The sequence below is a fragment of the Sabethes cyaneus genome, chromosome 3 (genome assembly GCF_943734655.1).
Source record: "Sabethes cyaneus chromosome 3, idSabCyanKW18_F2, whole genome shotgun sequence".
Taxonomy (NCBI): Eukaryota; Metazoa; Arthropoda; class Insecta; order Diptera; family Culicidae; genus Sabethes; species Sabethes cyaneus.
The window spans coordinates 101,639,533-101,659,399 of record NC_071355.1 but is presented as its reverse complement, the minus strand read 5'-3'; the positions used below and the strand labels follow the sequence as shown (position 1 = coordinate 101,659,399).

Here is a 19,867-nt window from a genome sequence, read left to right as displayed (position 1 = left end):
TTGACTGCTGTGCAATCCAAGCTGACATTGACGCATTAGTAAACTGGTGCTCGCTGAACGGGATGGAAGTGAATGTACAGAAATGTAATGCTATCTCTTTCTGCAGAAAAAGACGCAACGTTATAACATTCGATTATAAAATGTCTGCAGCAAGTATCAACCGTGTAAATACAGTGAAAGATCTGGGCATTCTACTAGACAGCAAATTGAGTTTCACACAGCACATTGCGTCTACTACTGCCAAAGCCTATGCTGTATTGGGGTTCGTCAAACGAAACACGAAGCAATTCCAAGATGTCTACTGCCTAAAGTCGTTATATTGTGCACTTGTACGGAGCATACTGGAGTATGGAGTGCTTGTGTGGGCTCCTTATCATGCTGTGCAAGTAAATCGAATCGAACGAATCCAACGCCACTTTGTTCGATATGCTCTACGACTCCTGCCCTGGCGCGATCCAGTTCGCCTACCGCATTACGAAAACCGATGCGCGCTTATCCATCTACCGACGCTGACAACTAGAAGGACACTGCTGCAACGGCTTTTTGTTTTCGACCTTCTTGGCAATAATATCGACTGCCCCGACTTGCTGAGCAGTGTTCCAATCAACGTGCCTCCAAGGCCTACTCGCCAGCCTCATTTCCTTCGGCTTCCTGTGTATCGTACTCAATATGCCCAAAATAATCCGTTTAATGTTTGCTGTAGAGAGTTTGACAATATCTCAGAGTGCTATGATTTTAACATTAGTAAAATAACCTTTAAACATAGAATAAGTAATATCTAGGGACAGTCTGTACGAATTAGTCGAAGACTTGTAAATAAATAAATAAAATAAACTAGAGGCAACGTCCAACAGCTGCTCACGACGGAACATCAAGATCGTCATCGAGGATGTGAACGCCACAATCGGCAGGGAAGCAATGTATAGACCGGGGATCGGGACCCATAACCTGCACACCGACACGAACGATAACGGCCAGCGATGCATCAGTTTTGCAGCTTCCCAACGCTTAGTGGCCAGAAGCACTTTCTTTCCCCACAAAGATATTTACAAAGCCACCTGGAGATCACCTGACCAACGAACTTCGAACCAAATCGACCATATTCTCATCCAGGGCTGTTTTTTCTCGAACATCACCAACGTACGCTCCTTACAGGATGCGGATATCGACTCGGACCATTACCTAGTAGCACGTGCACGTGTACGCTCAACACGACGGTTTATACGTCGCGACAAAGCCACCCTTTTCGGTTAAACATTCGGCAGCTAAACAACCCGTCAGTTGCCGAAAACTACGCGCGCGCACTGGATAAAGCTCTGCCTTCCTCTGTGGAGCTAAATGCTTCGACCCTCGGAAACGGATGGAGTAAGATACCCTCGGCCGTAAACGAGGCCGCAACCGCGGTGCTAGGAGTGGAAACCTCGAGTGCACGAAATGATTGGTTTGGCGGGGAATGCCAACAAGCGATAGAGAGGAAAAATGAGCTTGGAAAAACTATCTAAGCATATCCACGAGAGAGATTTGGCCAAGTATCGACGAGCGCGGGATGATTTGACCACGATCCTGAGGAGGAAAAAGCACCAGAATGACAGAGATCGTGATGAGATGGAATTCCGGGCTAATGACACGCGCAAGTTTAACGAGACAGTGAACCAAACTCGTAAGGGCTACACACCTAAACCTGACATGTGGGGGATCTAATTACAAACGAGCGCGAGGTGGTCGACAGGTGGAAGCAGTATTTCGATGAGCACCTCAACGGCGATATAGTAGCAGGAGACGCAATGGAAGTTAACCTGGGAGTGCGTACAAACGCTAGCAGCGTGCCGGCTCCCGATCTTGAAGAGATCCGGCGAAAAATTCCGTCAGCTGAAGAATAATAGAGTCGCCTGAAAGGACCGACTCCCGGCAGAGTTCTACAAAAATGGCCAAGAACCGCTAGCTAGGATTTGAGAGGAGGAGAAACTACCGGAGGAGTGGATGGAAGGTGTAGTCTGTCCCATCTATAAAAAGGGCGACCGGCAGGATTACTGTAATTACCGCGGCATTACGTTGATCAACGCCACTATGTGCCGCCGCTATGGCAGATACTGCAAGAGTACGGTTTTCCGGACAAACTGACGCGGCTGATCAAAGCTACTCTGGAGCGAGTGATGTGTTACGTGCGCGTTTCGGGGACACTCTCGAGTCCTTTCGAATCGGGTAGAGGGTTGCGGTAAAGGGATGGACTGTCCTGTATGCTATTCAATATCGCTATTGAAAGTGCGATCTAGCGAGCGGGCATCGAAACGACAGAAACGATCTTCAGCAAGAGTAACCAACTCCTAGCCTTCGCAGACGACCTCGACATCATTACTAGAAACCTTGGGACGGCGGAGGCAATCTGCGTCAGACTAAAAACGGAGGCTAGGAGGATAGGGTTACAAATCAATGCGTCGAAAACCAATTCTATGGTAGGAAGAGGCTCCAGAGAAGGCAACGTTTGCCTCCCACGGATAGTGACTATTGATGGTGATGAACTGGAAGTGGTCGATGAGTTCGTATATTTGGGATCTCTGGTCACCGCCGACAATAATACGAGTAAGGAGACCCAACGACGCATTCAAGCTGGAAATCGAACCTATTTTTCTCTCTGCAAGATGCTTCAATCCGGGAGCATACCCCGCCGCATAAAGCTGACGATGTACAAAACGCTAATCAGACCGGTAGTCCTTTACGGACTTGAGACAGTAACTTTGCTTACGAAGACATACGTGCACTTGCCGTATTTGAACGAAAGGTGTTGCGGAATATTTTTGGCGAAGTACAAACGGAGGCGTATGAATCATGAGCTACAGGCACTGCTTGGAGAGATTCCCATCGTACACCTGACGAGAGTTGGGAGATTACGAGGGGGCGGCCAAATCGCAACCGCAAGGAATCCGGACGACTGTGCAATGAAATCCGTTCTCTTCAAGAACTCCACCGGCACCAGGAATAGAGGGGCCTAACGTGCTAGATGACTCGACCAGGTTGAAGCCGACTTGCGTGTGTCGAGACGCGCAACGAATTGGCGACGAGTAGCCCAGGACCGAGTACAATGGAGAGGAATTCTTAATACGGCAAGAACCACCCCGGCTCTCGGCTGCTAAAGTAAGTATATTTAGGATTCAACCACGATTCAACTGACCAATACAACTCCGCCTGTTTCGGCCTTTCGTTTTCCGGTAACCACCATCAATCGGACGCTGTAGCAAAATATCAACGATAACTGTTTCGTTGTCATCAAGATTCTCCAGTACCAGTTCGTCACCGATAGTTCCCCAGTGGGTAGAAGTTCTACTAGATGAATCAAATGACAGCCGACAGTCGAAGCAAACTATGTAGCTCACATCAGGAGTCCTGATGATCAGGACATAATTTGGTACGAAAATAATCTAAAAGTCGGTCTCAGTGGCGTTTTCCAGTAATTCATCTCGAAGTACAGCAGCTAAATTAAAAACGCCTCCAGGTGGAACCAGATCTTGGGCCCTATTCTCACATTCTCCTCACCTCACTTCAATTCTCTCACGCGACTTTTTCTCACAGTCACCTTCATCTCACCTTACCGGCCCCATTTGATTTGTACAGTCACCTAGGTGACTCTGAGAATCGCAAATTGTGGTCTTAGCCAAAAAATTTAGGTGAGGTGACTGTAAGAATAAAGCTGAATAAGAATAAATAAGTAAGTAAGAAGTAAGGGGCCGTGCACTAATTACGTAAGGCATTATGGGGGGAGGGGGGGTTCCGCGAAATCTTACAAAATCTTATTTGGGGGGGAGGGGGGCTTAATCATTTCTTAAGTAAGATTTTCACACACGAAAAAATTATGAAAAAGTCACATTTTTAATAGCAACTTATATTATTTGTTACAAAATTTTTTAAATTGATGAGGTAAGTTGTGAAGTGTCGAAATCTTTCATGCTGCAAGGAAATGCATAGCAACCTGCTGAGTATTTTAGCCTTGTCCACTCAAGGAAACAGCAGTTGGCCTACTTGTTCCAGAGTCTCTGATGTCATCAGTTTATGCTATTATTTATAATTTATAATTTATTCGTATAATTCATAGGACAATTTGGGTCTAAATGTATACTTAAAAGTTACTTAATTGTTAGTATTTACAATGTCAAGTGCACGAATTCGTTAGCGGTAAATGCGTGATGGTTCGTCAAAAATAAAAAGGTCAGCAAAGCAGTTGAATTGTCTGATCATGGAAGCGATGGGAGAGTTGGCAGCATATTGCGTTGTATAGAAGTCTGCCTGTAGAATCATTCTGGGTCGTAAGACTCTTGAAGGTGCGTAGAGTCCGATTTGCGATAGGATGTCCGGTGCATCATATTCGCCAGTTAAAAGCTTGCAGCCAAACAACGATTGCGAAACCTCTCTACGTCGACTTAGCGTGCTAAAACCCAACAGACGACAGCGGTCTTCGTACGGTGTTAAGTTTTGCTGATCCCTCCACGGAAGGTGACGAAGTGCATGTCGAACAAATTTTCGCTGTACGTTTTCCAGTCTGGCGGACCAGATAAACTCGTGCGGGTTCCAAACGATGCTCGCAAATTTCAGCGTTGACCGTACAATAGAGCAATAGAGAGCTTTGAAGCAGATCGGGTCATTGAATTCACCAGCAATCTTAAATATGAACCCAAGACTACGATTGGACTTGTCAACGATGGCAGAAATGTGGGACTTCATGGTGAGTTTCTCGTCAAGTAATACTCCAAGGTCCTTCACCTGTTCTACCCTATTCAATTTTGATCCGGAAATTTCGTAATCGAACTCTATTGCGCTTCTAGTGCGATGGAAACTGATGACGCAACATTTCTCCACACTCAGTAACAATTGATTCCTTACGCACCAGTCACTTAACAAGTCCAGAAGCTTCTGCAACATTCTGCAGTCCTCGATTCTTCTGACTTCAAGATAGATTTTCAGATCATCAGCGAAGAAAAGCCTTCCATCTTCATTGAGTAGTAACGCTGCATCATTTATGTAGATACAGAATAGCAATGGGCCAAAATTGCTACCCTGTGGCACACCAGAACCATTTGTAAACACGGCGGGCCGGCAGTTGCCAAGTTGAACGAAGAGTTGCCTATCCGTAAGGTAAGTTTCCAACCATCTGCACAATCTTGTGGTACACCCAAGTTTCTCCAACTTGCTTAAAAGAATAGTATGATTAACGGTATCAAAAGCGGCCTTCAAATCAGTATAAACTGTATCCACTTGCGCTTTGGCGCTCATACTATTTATGCAGAACGATGTGAAATTCACCAAATTCGTTTCTACAGATTGCCCGGGATCATTCCAACATATTTCGTTGCAATTTCCTATCTCAATCCCGCAAGGCAGCCGCAATCCCTTATGATATCACGAGAATAGCTGTACCAATGGAACAACTGCAGGATAAGCTACTATACAACAAAAATGTTTCTTGGGATATATTGTTCTTCTGTTCCCAAATATCTTGCCTGCCGTATGTGGCCAGAGTGGGGTCAGTATTTTGCTTCAAAGGAAACCGCGGTCATTACAGATCTGTACATTAGACGCAACGCAGTGCCAATTCCAACATAAGACCATGTCGCGTGTCATCTAGAAGAGGCAAAGAAGTTCTTTGTATACTACTTGACGAGGACACGTTTTCAGACGATTTAGATTGGATCAATGCGAATTAAGTGAACGCTAGTGAGTTTCTGAGCATACACCAACATTTATTGACAACCTCAATGCTGAAATACGTTCTGTTCGTGAGGGGATTAAGGGATTTACAATAGATAATTGATATTATTTGTTTTTTTTATAAATTTGTTTGAACTTTGTTGACTGTTTCAATATTCTTTCAATGTCTATCTTTTTAAATAAAACTTGAATTTTGATGTTTCAAAAAATCTTACTAAGAATTTGTACGGGGGGAGGGGGGATTGGCCAAAATCTTACAAAATCTTATATAGGGGGGAGGGGGGGTTCAAAAATGAGGAAAAAAGCCTTACGTAATTATTGCACGGTCCCTAAGAATAATGGCTTCCTGCAAAACCATCTGTTCAAGTCGCATTATTAGTATCGATCGAAAAGGTTACACCACACTCCTACCAACAAGTTAACAACGACACCCTGCGTTTCGCGCCTTACAATTTGATCTCAACTTCCACGATTTTGACGTCATCCGACGAGATCGAGGATCATATAGTGGAGGAGTACTATTAGGAATCAAGAAGTGCTATTCGTTCTTCCGCATAGACCTCCCTTCGAACTCGAATATTGAAGTCGTCGCCATTCAAGCTAGAATAAAAGGAAAGGACCTTTGTATCGCTTCAATATACATCCCTCCATCGGTGTGGATTAGGCAGAAGCAACTTTCTGATATTGCAGAATTGCTACCCGCACCTTTGCTAATTTTCACCTCCCAGTTTGCCTCGAGGTAAGACGCTGGTCTAATAAGCCAGTCGTCGTATGTTCGAATCTCGGCTGGGAGAGGCTGTTAGAGTCAATAGGATCGTAGCACTGACCCCGCGCTGTCCTGTATTCTAACAGCTGGTTGCGAAGTCTGTCGTATAAAAACAGAAGGTCATATTTCGATAACGGAAATAGCACCCAGGATTTTTTACCTTTGCTAATTTTGGGAGATTTTAATTCTCATTGTACTCAATGGGGGTCGCTATATGACCACCGATCTTTCCTGATTAATAACCTGATTGACGACTATGACATGGCACTTCTAAATACTAGCACTAGATTGCAAGTGGAAGGTAATCAATGATCCCCACGGTAGTGATCATCTACCAATCCTTATATACTAATATGGCTACCCACCCGCGAATCCAATCAATGTTACTTATGACCTGACACGAAATATCGATTGGAAACACTACGCGACCGTAATCTCAAAAAACAACGAATCGCGCGAAGAACTTCCTCCGGAGGAAGAATACGACTTTCTCGCTGGCTTGATCCTCGACGCCGCGACTCAAGCTTAGACGAAGCCGATACCTAGGAAAACGTTCAATAGGCGGTCTTTCACCATTTGGTGGGACAAAGAGTGCTCGGAATTGTACGCGAAAAAGTTCTTGGCGTATAAGGCCTTTCGAAAACACGGTTCAATGGATTTATTCAGGAAGTACAAGGTACAGTACTGGACAATATAAAGTACGCACCCGCTCTCATACTATATAACACGCGGTATCTTTTTTATTGTCAAACATATGAACTCGGTATATTTGGACAAATTGTAGCATTTTCAATGCTTTAAACGATTTATGTATCGTTAAATATAAACATTAGCTATTTTGATCAAGCTATTGTATAGCTATTGTAAGTCAATTTTTTAGTTGGTCATAATAAAGTACGCACTACTAATATAATGACTGCACAACGCCGCCGACTGCATACGAATAGTTTCCTCATCATCACACTGCAGCGAAGTGTCAAAACAAATTGTTTGTGATTGATTTTTCATTACTGGTGCGCGTTTTTATCTGGTACGATGGCAAAAAAGCAAATTTGTGAAGATATCCGTAAAATTATCGTTAAAAATCATAAGAAAGGTTTCTCGAATAGAGAAATTGCTCGAAGATATGAAATTAGTGAGGCAGGAGTACGAAAAACATTGAAAAAATATGAGGAACCTGGAAGCGCGAAAGACCGGACTGAAAGAGGAAGAAAGCGGAGGACTACAACCAGTGATGATCGCCTGATTCGTCGAGAAGTGGCTAAAGATCTGTTCTCTACCAGCCGTGTAATCCGAAAAAATACGAATTTAAATATTTCCGAACGAACTGTTCGTAGAAGACTGAAGGAAATGGGATTTAAAAATGGATTTGGTCAACGAAGGCCATTTATCCGAAATGTTAACCGGTTTGTTTATTTCACATTCAATATTTGTTTTTAAGTAATATTAATTTGTATAGGATCAAACGTCTTAAAATTGCTCAAAAATATATCGTCAAACCTCTGGAGTATAAAGCCTCTGTATAAAACATCTTCTGAAAGTATATCTATAAAGCTAATTTTTGTTCGATCACTGTGAATAGTTATCTACTATAAATAATGAGAGAAGCATGAAAGTTTCAAGATGTGGTAAGTGCGTACTTTATTTTGTCCAGTACTGTACTTGAGAGACAGATGAAGAGCTTGATGAAAGCGAAAAAGCGAGGATATTGGCGCCAGTTCGTGAACGGATTGTCGAGAGAAACAGTGATGAGCACTCTTTGGAGCACCGCTCGACACATGCGTCGCATTTGTACGCGATGTAAGATTAGGCGGGTGATATATGAGAAGCAACAAATTCTACAACTCTTAAAAATGGTCTTAAATTTGCAAATGTTGACCGATTTGGCTGAAATTTTGACCAACATCTTAGGATTGAATATAAAACAAGTGATGTTGAGCTGAAAAATGCGGGTCATTTTTAAGGTCACTTTAAGCACCCCTAAAGTGAGAAAAATTTCATTTTTGCAGTTAAATTTGTAGAACCATAGTGGATGTGTATATATCCTGAAAGCTTGTCCTCTAAGCCTTCCAAAAATGTATAAAACACTTAAAATTGCTTAGAAAATTATTGAGTTATTCATGATAGTATGTGTACACCTAGCAAAAAAACGTATTTCTGCAATAACTTTAAATTTTGGGGGTGTTCGGATGATGTCATATGTGTTTTAATGATGTACTAGGTGCGACTAACAACGTACACTAGGTCACTTGCAAAGTATATTAAAAAAATTTCTGTCACACCCTGTAATCATTATTCGCTTAGATAAATGGGTCATAGAGAATGGCTTTCGGTATCCCGGATTAACTGTGATCGCAGGAGATCCCCAAAATTTGTTTCAACAAGTTTAAAAATGTTAGTAGCGACAAAATGTTTTACACTGACAGATCCTGCCTCGACGAGTCCTCTGGCTTTGGTGTCTTCAACGAAAATTTTACTGCCTCCTACAAACTCGATGCTCCTGCTTCCGTGTATGTCGCAGAACTTGCTGCAATTCAATACTCCCTTGGGATCATCGAAACTATGCCCACAGACCACTACTTCATCTTCACAGATAGCCTTAGTGCCATAGAGGCTCTGCGATTGATGAAAATGGCAAAGTACTCCCCGTATTTCTTGGAGAAAATGAGTTTTGAGTGCTTTAATTGATAAAAAAACTACAAGGTATACAGCCCTAAGGGTTGTACAAAAGGGTCACGTAGGACTATATCAGATCATCAGATCAAAGACTAATGTAAACTGCATTTCTGGCAGATGTATGTTTATAAGAATCTGTGAGTGCCATTGTTTAAGTGAATGTTTAAAAGAGAAGAGCGAAATATTCAGATTCAATTCTTCATTGAATGCAATAGTGGCTTTGAAAATAGGTGGACGTAATAAATGACCAGCCCACAGATTATTGTCTTGAATATGATGATGCGTAGCTTGATATGTTTTAACAATCTGACTTTATCTCGCCATTGGTTACAAATAACATTAAAGCCAAAGCACGTTCTTCGCAAATATGACGTGCCATTCGAATGTTCATCTCTTTTGACATGAATGGCAACAGGTCTTTTGCTCCGAGAAGGTTTTACTAGTTTACTTTCACAGCTTTCCGCTTGTAACATAGCAGAAAATATGGCACATACGCAAAAATTTCTGTTTTATTTGCATGAGAGTCCTTATTCTCCTATCACAGGGGTGAGGGGTCTGAAACCACCACGAAATAAATTCAAAATAAATTCATGCCTCCAAAAACCCCCATATGCCAAATTTGATTCCATTTACTTGATTAGTTCTCGAGTTATGAAGAAATTTGTATTTCATTTGTATGGGATCTACCCTTCTTAAAGAAAGCAAAGGTCATAATTCACCATAGAAAAATATCCTGCCTCCAAAATTCCTCACATGCCAAATTTTGGTTCCATTACACCATAGAAAAAAATCAGCCTTCTAAAACCCCCACATGCCAAATTTGGTTCCATTTGCTTGATTAGTTCTAGAGTTATGAGGAAAATTGTATTTCATTTGTATGGGAGCCCCCTCTTAAAAAGGGAAGAGGTCTCAGTACACCATAGAAAATATCCTGCCTTCTGAAACCTCCACATGCCAAATTTGGTTCCATTTGCTTGATTAGTTCTCGAGTTTTGAGGAAATTTGTGTTTCATTTGTGTAGGAGCCCCCCTCTTACGCTCTCCTTAAAATGGCTCTCTCACCCCCTATAAAATTGCTGGTCATTTTATCTATCCAACGACATATAAATTGTTCAGTTTCGTTCAGTAGTTTTGCAGTTATTAGCATTTGAAATCATTCATTCAAACGTTACACTTCTATTTTCGTTTTCACAAAGTGCTACCCAGTCCCAGGACAGTAAACAAAGACGTAGCCCTACGTCAAAATTTAAGGTTACCTTAGTCTGGGTCCCTTCTCATTACTTCATGCCGGGTAATGAGAAGGCTGATTCTTTAGCTAAGGTGGGTGCGATTGATGGCATTATTTACAATAGACCAATTGCTTATAAGGGGCCATTCAGATACCACGTGGACACAAAAATGCCAATTTTCAACACCCCCCTCCCCCTCCGTGGACAAGCGTGGACATCGACTCAACCCCCACCCCCCTCCATTGTTTGTCCACGTGGACTTTTTTTTTCTTATGTGAAATTCTGTCCTTAATTCTGTTTTCATTTGCGTTATTCTGTAACATAAAAAAAATTAAGAAAAAAGCTTACGTAAAAGCAAGCTAAACTAGGCATGTTATCTAGATCTAGTCCTTCTATCCATGCTGGTCTTGTCCACTGAAAATAAATGATGGACTACAGGAAAGCCTGTTCCAGCTTGATCTTCGCTTGAAGATTCATCTGCTTAAATTCCTGTTCAACCAGAGTACCTTAGCTTGGTCGATGACTTTAACACATCACAAAACCTCTGCGTTGTGGTTCGTGAAATTTTAGGAAGACGAGTTATTTTTCAAATACGTTGTCAATGGGTTTTCTTTTTCGTGGCGAGCTGCATTTGATTGTAAGGCAAAATACAATACACGTCGTAATTAATTCAAAAGGCACAAATGAAAGTTCTATTTATTGCAAAAAATGTCCACGTGGACATTTTCTATACCCCCTCCCCCCCTTCCGTGGACAAGCGTGGACATTCACGTACCCCCCACCCCCCTCTAAGCTGTCCACGTGGTATATGGATGGCCCCTAACGAATTAGTTGGCAAACATCATGGAATATAGACGAGTTGGAACGATGGCCACATTCCATCATTCCTAAGATTGTTTCAAGGGATTGAATGCAAGTAGAGATTTCATTCGCGTGATGTCTAGACTTATGTCCAATCACTACACGTTAAACACGCATCTCTTTCGTATTGGGCTTGCCAGAGAGTAACCACTGCCTTTGTGGCGATGGCTTCCACGACGTCGAGCATGTTGTTTGGTCGTGTGCCGAATTCTGTGATGCTAGGTCCAAGCTATCTGATTCTCTTCAGGCCCGAGGAAGACAACCTAACGTCCCTTTGCGAAACATTCTGGCGAGCTGAGATCCCACGTACGTGACCCGGATATATATATATATATATATATATATATATATATATATATATATATATATATATATATATATATATATATATATATATATATATATATATATATATATATATATATATATATATATATATATATATTTGAAAAATATCTATGCAAATATTTAAAATATTGCGCTCTAATTCTCAGACTGCCCGCCCCACATAATGATGAAGTCATGTACTAGAGATATGATCCGAAAGCAACGAGAACAACAATGACTACATACGAAGCCGTTGTAACAGGATCATCAAAAAGAGAAATAAATGAATAAATTAAAAATCCCAAACCTATCACTCTTTGTCCATCCAATGTTGAGCTTGTAAACCCTACTAACACCAGTAAATTGGACGTAACGATCACACCTGCTAACAAAATATCTTAAATAGTCGAGTATGTTAATACTGTAAAAAAATGAAACACGGCTCCTTTAAGTTTCCGCATATGAGCCTAATTAAATAAACGAATTGAAAAAAATAAATTAAATAACTTACCTGTGGCTCAGCCGTCATCCAAACCCGCAGTTTTTTTTAGATGTCTCATTGCGGACGTTCTTTTTCTTGACCACTCGACGGAAGTAGCTATTGATGATGTGGTTCTGCGGAATGAACCTTCAGCAGGACAATACGCTTGCCCTTATGACGACCGGCCAATAGGATCAAAACCATACCCCAGTTCAACGTTTTCCGGATCTTACGCTTGTAATTGCTGAAGCACTGTTTTCCCGCACGCTTGCGGATGATAGCTTTAGTCGACAAGTAGCTCTTGTTTTACTTCAGAAACACCTTCCGTTCACTACCAACAACTTTTTTTAACTTCTTGTCACGCACTATCTTCAGGCCCTTCAAAGGGAACAGTTTCTTCCTTCGCACCTTTTTTCGCTTGGAAAAACAATTATCGCCATTGCGTTGCAAGGCGTTGTTAAATTTATTCAATTTTTCACCTTTTCAACCACTTCAGCGGCCTTTTCCTTAGTAGTGGCCATCCCGAAACAGGTGAAAATAAATGAAACGCACTCGAACACAAAAAACTAACTTTTTCTTACACAAAACCAAAACAAATCGCGTGCGCGTTTTAATTGAACTTGACTTGACCGGCCGCGGCCGACTGACAGTTGACAGACACCGGGAAGAAATAACAAAGTAAAATTCATAAGGTAATATTATAAATTCATCGAATTTGCCGAAGTGGTGCCAGTATGTTTTTTATATTCATATGAGTTATATTTACCTTAATGTGTAAGTACAAAAAGTAACAGTACATGTTTCCAAATTCATATTGTTCTGTTATGAATTCCATACGTACCTTATGAAATTGAAAATTATTGATTTTTCAAACGTTCATAAGGCAAATCTTATGAATTTTGTCAGGTTATTTTTCTGAGTGTAGCTACCTGAAAAGAAAACAACGCGTTAAAAAATCCTTAAAATATTGCTTTCTTTAGCATTTCCTGGCCGAGTTTTAGCTTATATTTTTTCAGCTGCATATCCCGCTTTATCAAAATAGTATCGGGATGAAATTATCGATTTAGCATAATATCGACGTCGTAAGTATCGATGAAATATATCGAAATATCGGCCTTCGAGTATCGATATCGCGGGTATCGATACGGTATCGCCCAATCCTATAGTTCCACTGCAACCAGGGATACCAGATTTGCAGATTTGTCTGCAAATTGCAGATTTTTGGAACGGTCTTGCAGATCATTATAAATTTGCAGATATTTGCAGATATTTGCAGTTTTTATGACTTTTATTGTTTTGTTGCAGATTTTTGTTCGAAGCTCGTTAAACTTTCACAGACTTCCTAAAAAAGTGTGCAGATTTTCGCAGATTATTTTCAAACCAGAAAATTCGAGTAGCCGGAAAACTGCTCGATTTTTCCGGTTTTCGAGCAGTTGCAGACATTTTTTTTAGAAAATATGGCATCTCTGACTGCAACCTGCATTACTTCATTATTTTCAGAGTTGTACGCATAAATTCCGTGCTGTATTCTTTGGCATGGACGTTTGTCGGATCTGTCTGGTTGAGGAAGCTGATGTCTTTTTATCGTTGTTCTCCAAGTTGGAGCTAATTCCTATAGCGGATATGGTAAACGATCTTACTGGTTTAAAGGTAGGTTTTATTTTTCCTTGCTTTCTTTATCACTAATCAAAAATATATTAGATTTCTAAAGGAGATGGACTTCCACGATTTATTTGTAAAGAATGTTCGGAAGACGTACTAAAATCTTTCAAAATAAGATTAAAATGCCTAGACTCCGATACTCAGCTTCGTCTCTTGTTGGAGAAAAGTCGTCGCAAGTCTGTATGATAAATTTTACTGCATACTAATATATACTAAAATTATATATATTTTAGAATGGAAGCAGTTGAATCATTTTTTAAGAGAGAAGCATTGAAAATATCTTTTAGAGATTCAGCAGCAACCGGGCTAAACAATATTTCTTCCGATGTAATTAGAGATGTCGCCGAAAACGACAAATTAATGAGCATTTTTGGATCTCAAAAACCAATCGCCGATGTTCAAGTGCATGATAGCCAAGCAGCGGTCGAAGCGGAGATGCTAATCGTGCACACCGCAGATCAGGAAGCAGATACAACGATCAAGCAAGAGATCAATTTATCAATATGTAATGTGGATCAAATAGATGGTGAAAAGTTTGAAAGTTCAGAGGATGTTGACAAACTCCCACCGAAAAATCTTTCCTCCGATACATTAGATATACATTTGACACAATCCGAGAATATTACCGTAGTACAGCCTTCCGCAGAAGAAGAATATGAGGAATACGCTGAATACCTGGAGGTAGCTCAGGATGTTTGTGAAGAAGTCCAATATGCCATTGAAACTGAATCATGTGATGAACAGGTAGTTGTCCAAAAAGTTGATGAGCCGCAGCAAATTGGTGGCATTATCTGTTGCGGATGTGAATTGCGCTTTGTAACAACAGACGATCTAAAACATCATTCATCAGAAGTGCACGAGAAAATGAAAATACGTAATAATGCCAAACCGTTCGAGTGTCAAATATGTTTTAAACGTTTCGTTAGCGAAAAACGTTTGCATTTTCATCAAACGTATGCATATCGAGAAAGAAATCATGCTTGCGAGCAATGCAGTGCACGATTTACTTGTCGTGGGTCACTGCTTAACCACATGAAAACTCATTCTGATCGTACATACATTTGTGAGACATGTAATAAATCTTTCTATACCAGTAGTACCCTTTTGTCGCACCGGTTGTTGCATTCCGATTCTAAACAATTTGCTTGTACAGAACCAAACTGCTTTAAAAGTTTTCTACGAAAATCGGATCTACATATTCACTTGGTTTCACATTCTAATGAACGTCCGTTTGTTTGTGAGATATGTTCGAGTCGATTTAAATCGAAGGCTCATTTAGTTCATCATGGCAAAGTACATACTCGAGAAAAACCTTACAAATGCAATAAATGTGATATAGCGTTTGGTACCTATTCTGCTCGCAATGTGCATCAGTTGGCCCACGAGGGGATTCATCCGTACAAATGTGAATTTTGTGACAAAATTTATCAGCGCAACACGAAACTGCAAGTGCATATTCGTCGGATTCATACAGGAGAGCGCCCATTTGCATGTGAGTTATGTGGAGACGCGCGGTTTTACCAAAACTGGGAGCTAACAGCTCATAAGAAAAAGGTACATCAAGAAGGAGTAAGTCAGACTAGCACAAAAGATGATTCAAACGATGGAAATTTTACGTCCTCTTCCAAAAAAATTAAGAAAACTAAGAGCTAAAATGTACATGCGATCGAAAATCATCTTAATGTTTTTAAATTTGTAGTACACCCATATGTGCTGACACACAGATTGAAATTAAAAAAGTTAAAAGCAAATCAATTTCGGGTTTTCTGTACATTAATATAAGCATACCTCAAAACAGTTACGTTGATATTGAACAGAAAATGGAGCATAGGGCCTTATTATGTAAGTCACGTCGGGTGTCACTTTGCTCGACTGGTCTTACTGACTTAAGTGGCATGCCGTCCTAAGACAAAGTCTGTTGAACAAGGTTTCTCCAGTTCCTCAGACATTAAGTACTCTCCGCCAAATCTCGCTTCACCTGGTCTAACAATCTTGCTGGATGCGCTCCTGGTCGTTTTATTCCTTACCATCTTCGTAGGATAGTTCTCCGGCATTATTGCAACATGCCCTCCCCATCGTATCTGTTCAGATTTAGCTACCTTTTGGATACTGGGTTCCCCATAGAGCTGTACGAGTTCATGGTTCATCCTCTGCCTTCATGCTCCGTTCTCCTACGCCGCCGAAGTTCATTCTTGATAGTCGTCTTTCGAAAACTCCGAGCACTCGCAGATCCTCGTCGAGCATTGTCTATGCTTCATGCCCGTAGAGAACAACCGGTCTAATTAGCGTCTTCGTACGGGAGCTTAGTTTGCTCAACCGCAATTGCTTGTAAAGCCCATAGTAAGCATGACATCTGCTGATAATATGCCTCTGCATTCCACGACTAGTATCATTATCCGCCGTTACCAGTGAGCCAAAGTAGACGGTAGACCAGGGTAATTCGTCGACTGCCTCAAATTCATCGCCGTCCAAGGAACAATTTTTGCTTATTAAACGTTTTACCGACAGCTTTTATTCAGCACATGCTATATAGCTGCTTTTGAAGTATGTCTAAACACCTCTGGTCAATGAATATACAGTTGGTTTTGGAGTAGTTAAACAGCACAGTGCTGAATATGGGCGTGGAAGATGCGTTTGTATGACTGTTAGGCAACGTATAGTAAAACGTTTATTCCATGTAGACTAGAAAAACGAAAAAAATGTATATAAGACACATTCCGCAGGCCGGTATACCAACCAGACATTTTATAAAAGTTGCTTTTAGCATTGTTGATTATTTTTCCATGATTGGGCAATGTTTGAACCTTTCAAAACTACTATAAAACTGATAATCTAGCATTTTCGGAAGTTATATAAAACGTGTATCGAAGCTAAATGAAATTTACAAGAAATAAATGATTTTTCGAGATATTTTTAAAAATGCTGCTGCAGTGCGTTAAACCCAACTTAAAAAAGAAGATATGGTGAATCCATTCCAAAAATAGTTTGGATGTAATTCCACCCCATCGACATCTCTATATCGAGCTGCAGTAAACGTCAGCGACAGCATGTCCGGGGCTCAAAATTTGACAGCGGGCCCAAATCAGACTGCTGGCAGTTGAGTGAAACGCAGTGCTGAATTGCTATCTCATTTTCGCACACACGAGATGTTGGCGGCGAGAACATGGTTGTCTGCCAGGGGCTTGTGTAATTCGCTATGTAAGCACAAATCGATCTCTTGTACTCTCATGGAACTACCATATGGAAAGTTTGTGAAGATTTGGTGCAAAGTTTTGTCTATCCTTTTCACTCTTTAACAAACCTGTGTACAGACTTCACTAATAGAATAAACTTGGGAAGGTGGCAGCACCGTTTCGCGCACATAGCGAATTTTGCAGTTATTTTGTATTCCAAGTGGATGAAATAGGGCCATTTTTTGAGTTGTGTAGCGTCACGAAAAAGGTGTACTTTTTCGTTTTCGCAGAAAAGTACAAATTCGAACCATCTAATAATCCGTATTCTCTTTGTCCTCAAAAATACTTTTAAAGCGGTGCCTAAAGAATGAAGATAAGTTAAGTAGAACCAAAGTTACAACTGATTGAAGCTCGCGTTATAACGTCACGGCGGGTAGCTGGACGGATTCAAAATTCGCTATGTAAGCACAAATCGATCTCTTGTACTCTCATGGAACTACCATATGGAAAGTTTGTGAAGATTTGGTGCAAAGTTTTGTCTAACACAAGAAAAAAAAAACAAACAAACAAAAATGCTGAAAAAGCAAACAAAAAAAAAATATATAGAAAAAGTCATCAGTATTCTGAGTTAGAACAATAACAAGTAAAATATTTCATTATAGGTACAGAATTCACTAGAACCAAGGGGTAATACACAATGCTGGAATCGTCACGGGGATAGGAAGTCACCATCGCTGTGCCTTCTCCTGGTTTTCTGGTCTCTTTTGTTTTTCACTTTCTTTTTAGGATCAAGTATGAACAGGTTACAAGCACTCTGAGGAAGTCTACAACGCTAACAGGGCTCAATTGCAACAGAGTTCTTGGTACAAGAAACTAATATTGGATGTAGATGTATCACATAATAAAACAAATGTGTAGGTACAGACTTAAAAAGGTAATGTTACTTATTTTCTTATCTACTTATATTATAAAATACAATTAAATATAATACCTGTATTAAATAAATAAACTAGAATCGGGAAGAGGGAGGGACCATCAGAGCACTTGTTTGAAGCGGTGTGCCTAGGGAGAGTGAAACAGTCAACTTCGTAGGGTTAATCTTGGCCCGATTAACAACACATAGTGGATAATGAGCGGGCTCTTCTCCCCACCTGCTGGAGTCATTCTGCATTAAAACGGCTTATTCAAAGATTGACTCAGGCGACTTAGCTCTTGGAAGGAGATTCTCTAAACCCCTGGTACGTGTAAGTGATGTTGCTTGCCGACCAATTCCCTTTTGGCCCTTCATACAAGAGTTGGGAAGCATGACCCATCGTTGAATATGTACAACTCTTTTTGACATGATAGGCTCATTGCTATGAACGGATGTTCTGCTAAGGCGGTGGTAGTACCATATATTCATTTGGTGCAAAGTTTTGTCTATCCTTTTCACTCTTTAACAAACCTGTGCACAGACTTCACAAATAGAACAAACTTGGGAAGGTGGCTGCACCGTTTCGGGCACATAGCGAATTTTGCAGTTATTTTGTATTCCAAGTGGATGAAATAGGGCCATTTTTTTGAGTTGTGTAGCGTCACGAAAAAGGTGTACTTTTTCGTTTTCGCAGAAAGAACAAATTCGAACAATCTAATAATCCGTATTCTCTTTGTACTCAAAAATACTTTTAAAGCGGTGCCTAAAGAATGAAGATAAGTTAAGTAGAACCTAAGTTACAACTGATTGAAGCTCGCGTTATAACGTCACGGGGGGTAGCCGGACGGATTCAAAATAAGTGAGACATAAGTAATAGCTTCGAAACCTGACATATCATAATAGTTGCTTCAGAAAAGTTTCTTCATTTAAAAAGCACTTTCTAGTGATGAAAAAATATTCTGACATTAGGACATAAGCAGATACAAAAAATATTTTCTCTATTTTAAGTCAGAAATGATTGCTGACTACAGAAAATTTGTAGGAAAACTAACGGGCGGAAACTAAAATTTTGGAATTTTTTCGTAACCCTTATTGTTGGAGACGTGGACATCCCTACATCCACTGACGAACTGACATGACACATAGAAGAAAATCCTTTAAAAACCATCGTCCTACACATTTTGCTTTCACACTAGCACCCTCTGTTAGGCATGTCGCGGAGTAGCTTGCATTTGCAGGGTTTTTACATTTGAATGGTTTTATACTGAAAACTCGAAGCAACACTCGCGCACCGCGGTGTAGCCATGTTGCGAAACATGCTTTTTTGAAAAATGAGTGGTTTTTGATTGGACGATGGAAATAACGCGAGTGTCTCGTCTGTTTGTCTGTTCTACATCATTACGGCCAAGCTCTCTGGTCACAGTGACAGCTGTCATCAGTTGATGCTAGCCAGTGCTGACAACAGGACATTCCTGTTTCGTTTTACAAATAATGAGACACATTTGTACGTGTTTGTACCACGTCAACGTCTAATAAAATTAAGTTTTTAATTTGTTAATGTACGGGTCGTGTTTTATATTCTTATCGGTCACCTCCGAACGCGAACCGTAGCAGTGACGACAAGTAGTTAAGTGCGGAATTTATTCATCAGTTAAAATTCCCTCACGTTGACAATTAAGCGGGTTCATCAAGACATAACCCCAACCAGCAGCAGCAACCATCGGAATTTAGTCAGCAGCAAGGCCTATTTCAAGCAACAGTGCATCCCACAAAAGCATCCCACAATGCAACAGAATGGTGCAATTCCACCTGGACGGCAATCTCCAGATGCAACGTTTGCCCAGTTCTTCCAGTAATTGATGCAGCAGCATATCTTCATGCAACAGCAACTGCAGCAGCTAATGCACCAGCAACATGAATTCTTCAGGAACGTTGTGTCATCAATACATGTCCAGGTCCCACCAAACCCTGAAATAATTCTCGATTCACTGGTGAATAACATCAAAGAATTCCACTACAGTCCGGAAGAAAACATCACTTTTGCTGCTTGGTATACTCGATACGATGATCTTTTCGAGAAAGA

The 19,867-nt window shown here is 40.7% G+C and overlaps 1 protein-coding gene and 1 long non-coding RNA gene across 2 annotated transcripts in view; both read left to right on the top strand.

Annotated features, from left to right (window-relative positions):
- Window positions 1-11,819, top strand: part of LOC128743403 (uncharacterized) — a 39,843-nt gene extending 28,024 nt beyond the window's left edge. Inside the window, exon 3 of the long non-coding RNA XR_008412297.1 lies at window positions 11,723-11,819. This is a non-coding gene — a long non-coding RNA (uncharacterized LOC128743403). The remainder of the gene's footprint in view (window positions 1-11,722) is intronic.
- A 1,753-nt stretch (window positions 11,820-13,572) lies between these two features.
- LOC128743282 (zinc finger protein 239-like) lies at window positions 13,573-15,439 on the top strand. The gene is made up of 3 exons (XM_053839826.1): window positions 13,573-13,686; window positions 13,738-13,874; window positions 13,932-15,439. Exons 1-3 carry the CDS (start codon window positions 13,573-13,575, stop codon window positions 15,349-15,351), a joined length of 1,671 nt encoding a protein of 556 aa, XP_053695801.1. The 3' UTR covers window positions 15,352-15,439.
- Window positions 15,440-19,867: the final 4,428 nt, after the last annotated feature.

Coding starts and splice junctions, on each gene's coding strand:
- LOC128743282 (XM_053839826.1), top strand. CDS start 13,573: ATGGACGTTTGTCGGATCTGTCTGGTTGAGGAAGCTGATGTCTTTTTA. Junction 13,687..13,737: donor ACGATCTTACTGGTTTAAAG/GTAGGTTTTATT, acceptor AAAATATATTAG/ATTTCTAAAGGAGATGGACT. Junction 13,875..13,931: donor TTGGAGAAAAGTCGTCGCAA/GTCTGTATGATA, acceptor TATATATTTTAG/AATGGAAGCAGTTGAATCAT.